At 48.9% G+C, this 4458-nt stretch overlaps 1 protein-coding gene across 1 annotated transcript in view; it reads right to left on the bottom strand.

Moving 5' to 3' along the window:
* The window catches only part of LRRC8E (leucine-rich repeat containing 8 family member E), a 7312-nt gene extending 3131 nt beyond the window's left edge, over positions 1–4181 (bottom strand). The window contains exon 1 of the mRNA XM_015420013.1: positions 4041–4181. Coding sequence (XP_015275499.1) covers positions 4041–4178 — 138 coding nt within the window. The 5' untranslated portion in view covers positions 4179–4181. The remainder of the gene's footprint in view (positions 1–4040) is intronic.
* Positions 4182–4458: the final 277 nt, after the last annotated feature.

Here is a 4458-nt window from a genome sequence, read left to right as displayed (position 1 = left end):
TCTTTTTCAAGAACAGCTCTTATAAGAACTACGGCTTGCCCAAGGTCATCCAGCCAGGTGCAAGTGGAGGAGTGGAGAATCAAACCTGGTTCTCCCAGATTAGAGCCTGGCACTTAACCACGATACCAAACTGGCTCAGTAGAAGAAGCAGAAGAGATTGGATTTATACCCTGCCCTTCCCTACCTAAGGGAGTCTCAGAGCAGCTTACAAACTCCTTTCCCTTCCCCTCCCCACGACAGACACCCTGTGAGGTAGGTGGGGCTGAGAGAGCTCTTGGTCTAGTTGTGTGGTGGAAGCTGCCAGGCTGGGCCCAGTTACACAGTCAAGAACTTGAAAGGACCTGCTGGGAAACCTCACTTTCCCCTGCATCCCCCTCTGACACTATTTCCCTCCACCTAGCAACCTCCCCTCATTTTTCCTTGCTTGCTTCTCACTATCCTGCCCATCAACCATCCTACCTGTTATTTGCTCCCCATCCTCAACTATATTTATTATTACTTCATTCTAGGGTTGCCAAATTTAAAAATCCTACCGGCGGGGGAGCGTCCTGCTGCTCCGGGAGCTGGTCGGGAATGTGCGCGCGCGCCGCCGGAGCATCACCGGAAGTGACGTCACACGCTGGGCGGGGCCACGCCATTTGAGTTTCCCCCTCAAATGGCGTGGCCCCGCCCCCAGCGTGCGACGCCACTTCCGGTGACGCGCACGCCGGGGAGGGGTTTCCCCCGGGCCCCGATTCCCCGGTGTCGGGGAACGGAGCCTCCGGGGCGGGGGATTTCCGCCCTACCGGGGGAGTTGGGAGCCCTACTTCATTCCTACCCCCCCTTCCTCCACAGTGGGGACCCAAAACATGTTGCATCATTCTCTACTCGATTTTATCTTCACAACAACTATGTGAAGTGAGTTTGTCTGAGAATGTGTAAGCTTCCACAACAGAGTGGTGATTCAAATTGGAGTCTTCCAGTTCCTCATCTCAGACTCTAACCGCTGCACCATACTGGCTTTTGTGAGGTGGCAACTGTTGAACGGTAGCAAGCAGCTGGGCCTGGGTAAGTCATGCTAGTCGTGTGGGATCAAGACACATAGTGGTTGCTGCTGGGCCTGGCCCCGATGAATTCTCCATCAAAAGGCTACAACAGCTAGAAAAAGGCCCCTCCCCCCATCTTCTACTAACAGAAACCAGGGCAGGAAGGCTGGCAATATTGTGTGGTTGCCTAGCAACAACCTCTTCTACTATTTTGGGGACTGTTAACCCCCTAATTTGTTCTAGGGTATTTTTTAGAGTTCAGATTTTGTTGTTGTTGTTGCAAACTTGGGGCTTTTTCAGGTTTGTTTGGTGTAGTGGTTAAGTGCGCAGACTCTAATCTGGGAGAACCGGGTTTGATTCCCCACTCCTCCGCTTGCACCTGGCTGGATGGCCTTGGCCAAGCCGTAGTTCTGATAAGAGCTGTCCTTGAAAAAGAGCAGTTTCTGTCAAGAGCTCTCTCAGCCCCGCCTACCTCCCAGGGTGTCTGTTGTGGGGAGGGGAAGGGAAAGGAGTTTGTAAGCCACTCTGAGACTCCCTTGGGTAGTGAAGGGCGGGGGATAAATCCAATCTCTTCTTCTTCTTTGTAGAAAAATCTGTCTTGTCTGTTCATGGCTCCAGTCTCCATATTTATCCAAAGGCTGGCCATGTTGAGAATTAGAAATATAGATACAGATTTTTCTCTGAACTTAAGGAAACATTTTAATTGTAAGAATAACTGAAATGTGCTAAAATTGGACATTTGTTCAATGCACCAACACTGGCTGAATATTTTTTTTTATTTTATTACAGTAAGCACTGCCAGCTATAGAACTGAAAATGAACTGTTTGTACTATTTGTTTCAGCTTGAGTAGATAACAGAGTAAGAACCCAAGAAAGAAGACTTCCTCCGATGCTAGCTCCCCAGGCGATGGGGATTCTGGCCCCCATAGCTGCTCTTCTGCAGTGGTGTTCAAACCCATCATCGTATCTCTCATTTCCAGGTGAGAGGGATGTCCATGTGCTAAGAAAGAGGTGGTCCTCCAGGTTCTTCCATGTGGGGGACCAAACTCTCTCCAGCTAAATTGGTGAAATGCAGCAAATATGTTGCCATAAGGGATCCTCTCCCCCACCTTGTCTAAGAAGACATATGGAGCAGAGGTCCATCAGTGGCTATTAGCCACAAGGTATAGATAGGAATTCTCAGCCTGGGGCAAGTGGTGCACTGTAATTCTTGGTGCCTGGGGGGGCAACAGTGGGAGGGCTTCTAGTGTCCTGGCCCCACTGCTGGACCTCCTGATGGCACCTGGTATTTTTGGCCACTGTGTGATGGAGTGTTGGACTAGATGGGCCATTGGCCTGATCTTATATTGGCTTCTCTTATGTTCTTAAGAATGAGAAGCTGCATCATTCTCTCCATGGAGGGAGATCCAAGCCAACAGCTGAGGCTGGGCAGCCCTGTCAGATCCAGGCAAGAATGTGGCTGCTGAACTGTGATCAGTTGCCTATGCAGTGGGCGCTGTTGGCTGTGTATATACATGCTCCTTAAAGAGCCAACTTGGCCTTATCTGTTGTACATGTAGGATCTTTGACTCTTGGCTTCAGCTCACTAGCAGTGTCAAGTTAAGTAGCAGTTTTAAAAGAGAAAGAGAGAGCCTCCAGGTAGGCAGTCTGTCAATCCTGTCATCAAAACTGGTTTGTCTGGTTAAGTGTTTTGGTAACTTGTAGTACACACAATAGTTTTCATTGCATATCCCTATACAGCAGGGGTCCCTAAACTTTTTGAGCCTGCAGGCACATTTGGAATTCTAATAGGACATGGTGGGTGCAGCAACAAAATAGTGGCCACAAAATGGCTGCTGCAGGAGGCAGAGCTAGCCACAGAATAATTGCCACATCTTAACTTCAGGAAGGCTGCTGCCACACACGCTAAGTAATCCACTTTCAATCCACTTTCAGTGCACTTTCAAAGTGGAGTTTTACTGTGTGAACTGGCAAAATCCACTTTGAAAGTGCACTGAAAGTGGATTGAAAGTGGATTACTTAGCGTGTGTGGCAGCAGCCTCAGAGCGGCTCACAACCTCCTTTCCCTTCCCCTCCCCACAACAGACACCCTGTGAGCAGGGTTCCTGCTAAACTGAGTTAGTGTGAGCTAGCTCACTGTTTTTTAGACTCTGGCTCACACATTTTTGCCTTGGCTCAGGAAGGATGGCTCCAGAGCAAACTAATGTGTGCAGCAGCCAAATCGCTCGCTCACAACTTTCATGCCGGTAGCTCACAAAGTAGAATGTTTGCTCACAAGACTCCACAGCTAAGAGGGAACATTGCCTGTGAGGCAGGTGGGGATGAGGGAGCTCTGACAGAAACTGCTCTTTTTCAAGAACAACTGTGCCAGAACTGTGGCTTGCCCAAGGTCATCCAGCCAGGTGCAAGTGGAGGAGTGGGGGAATCAAACCCGGTTCTCCCAGATTAGAGTCTGCACACTTAACCACAACACCAAGCTGGCTTTCTCACTCACTCTGGAAGACACTTCCAGGCATAAGGAATAGCGAGGGAGAAAAGGCAGCACTGTTGTAGGGAGCAGGTAGCCTGTGGATGGCTGAGGACGGCGGAGTTGGAGAAGTAAACGTTTTTATTAGTTAATAAAATAACATATAGATAGTGAATTGCTATAAGCAAGAACTCTACAAGTATATTGTGATATTAACACTTATAGTACTAACAGTGAAAAGATCTCCTCCTCTTGGGGTTTTAGTTTAGCGTGGTTTGCTTTTCTTTATCCTTAGTTGTAGTCCCTTCCCTAATATTTCTTTGTAGTTTTTGTAGCATTTGCAAAATAAAAAATATCCCTCCGGGGATTTAATAAAAAAAAAGAGAGAAGTAAAAGTTATGGGCATAGTTTTCCCCCACGCTTGCCCAGTGTCCCCGACGTCCTGGGCTGACATTGCTACCGATAAAGACTAATACAATATATTTCCAGAATGTCAATGACAGTGCAGCCCTGGTGAGGCCCTTGTCTCGTGCTCCCCCATACTCACTTGCAGAGTGCAGCCAAAAACACCAATCATCAGCATGGCAACGGTGATGTACTCAGCCAGGACATCCCACCAGGGCTTGAGAACTTTGAAAGCCGGCTGCTGGTCTGTGAATTGCTTGAATTCAGCTACCGGTATCATGCTGCCTGCCAAAAAATAGCGAGGGATTAGAACAAAGGGAATTAGATAAGCATCTGGAGCAGAGGTCCATCGGTGGCTATTAGCCACAAGGTATAGATAGGGGCTCTGGGGCAAGGGATGCTCTGTCTTCTTGGTGCTTGGGGGGGGGGTCAACAGTGGGAGAGCTTCTAATGTCCTGGCCCCACTGGTGGACCTCCACATGGCACCTGGTATTTCCGGGATACTCATGGATGCTGGGCGGATTTAACAGGCGCGATCACACAAGCACATCTGGCAAGCG

The sequence above is a fragment of the Gekko japonicus genome, unplaced genomic scaffold (genome assembly GCF_001447785.1).
Source record: "Gekko japonicus isolate JY-2015 unplaced genomic scaffold, Gekko_japonicus_V1.1 scaffold6003, whole genome shotgun sequence".
NCBI classification, from domain to species: domain Eukaryota; kingdom Metazoa; phylum Chordata; class Lepidosauria; order Squamata; family Gekkonidae; genus Gekko; species Gekko japonicus.
Note: the sequence above shows the minus strand (reverse complement) of the source record. Positions and strands in the feature narration are given on the sequence as shown.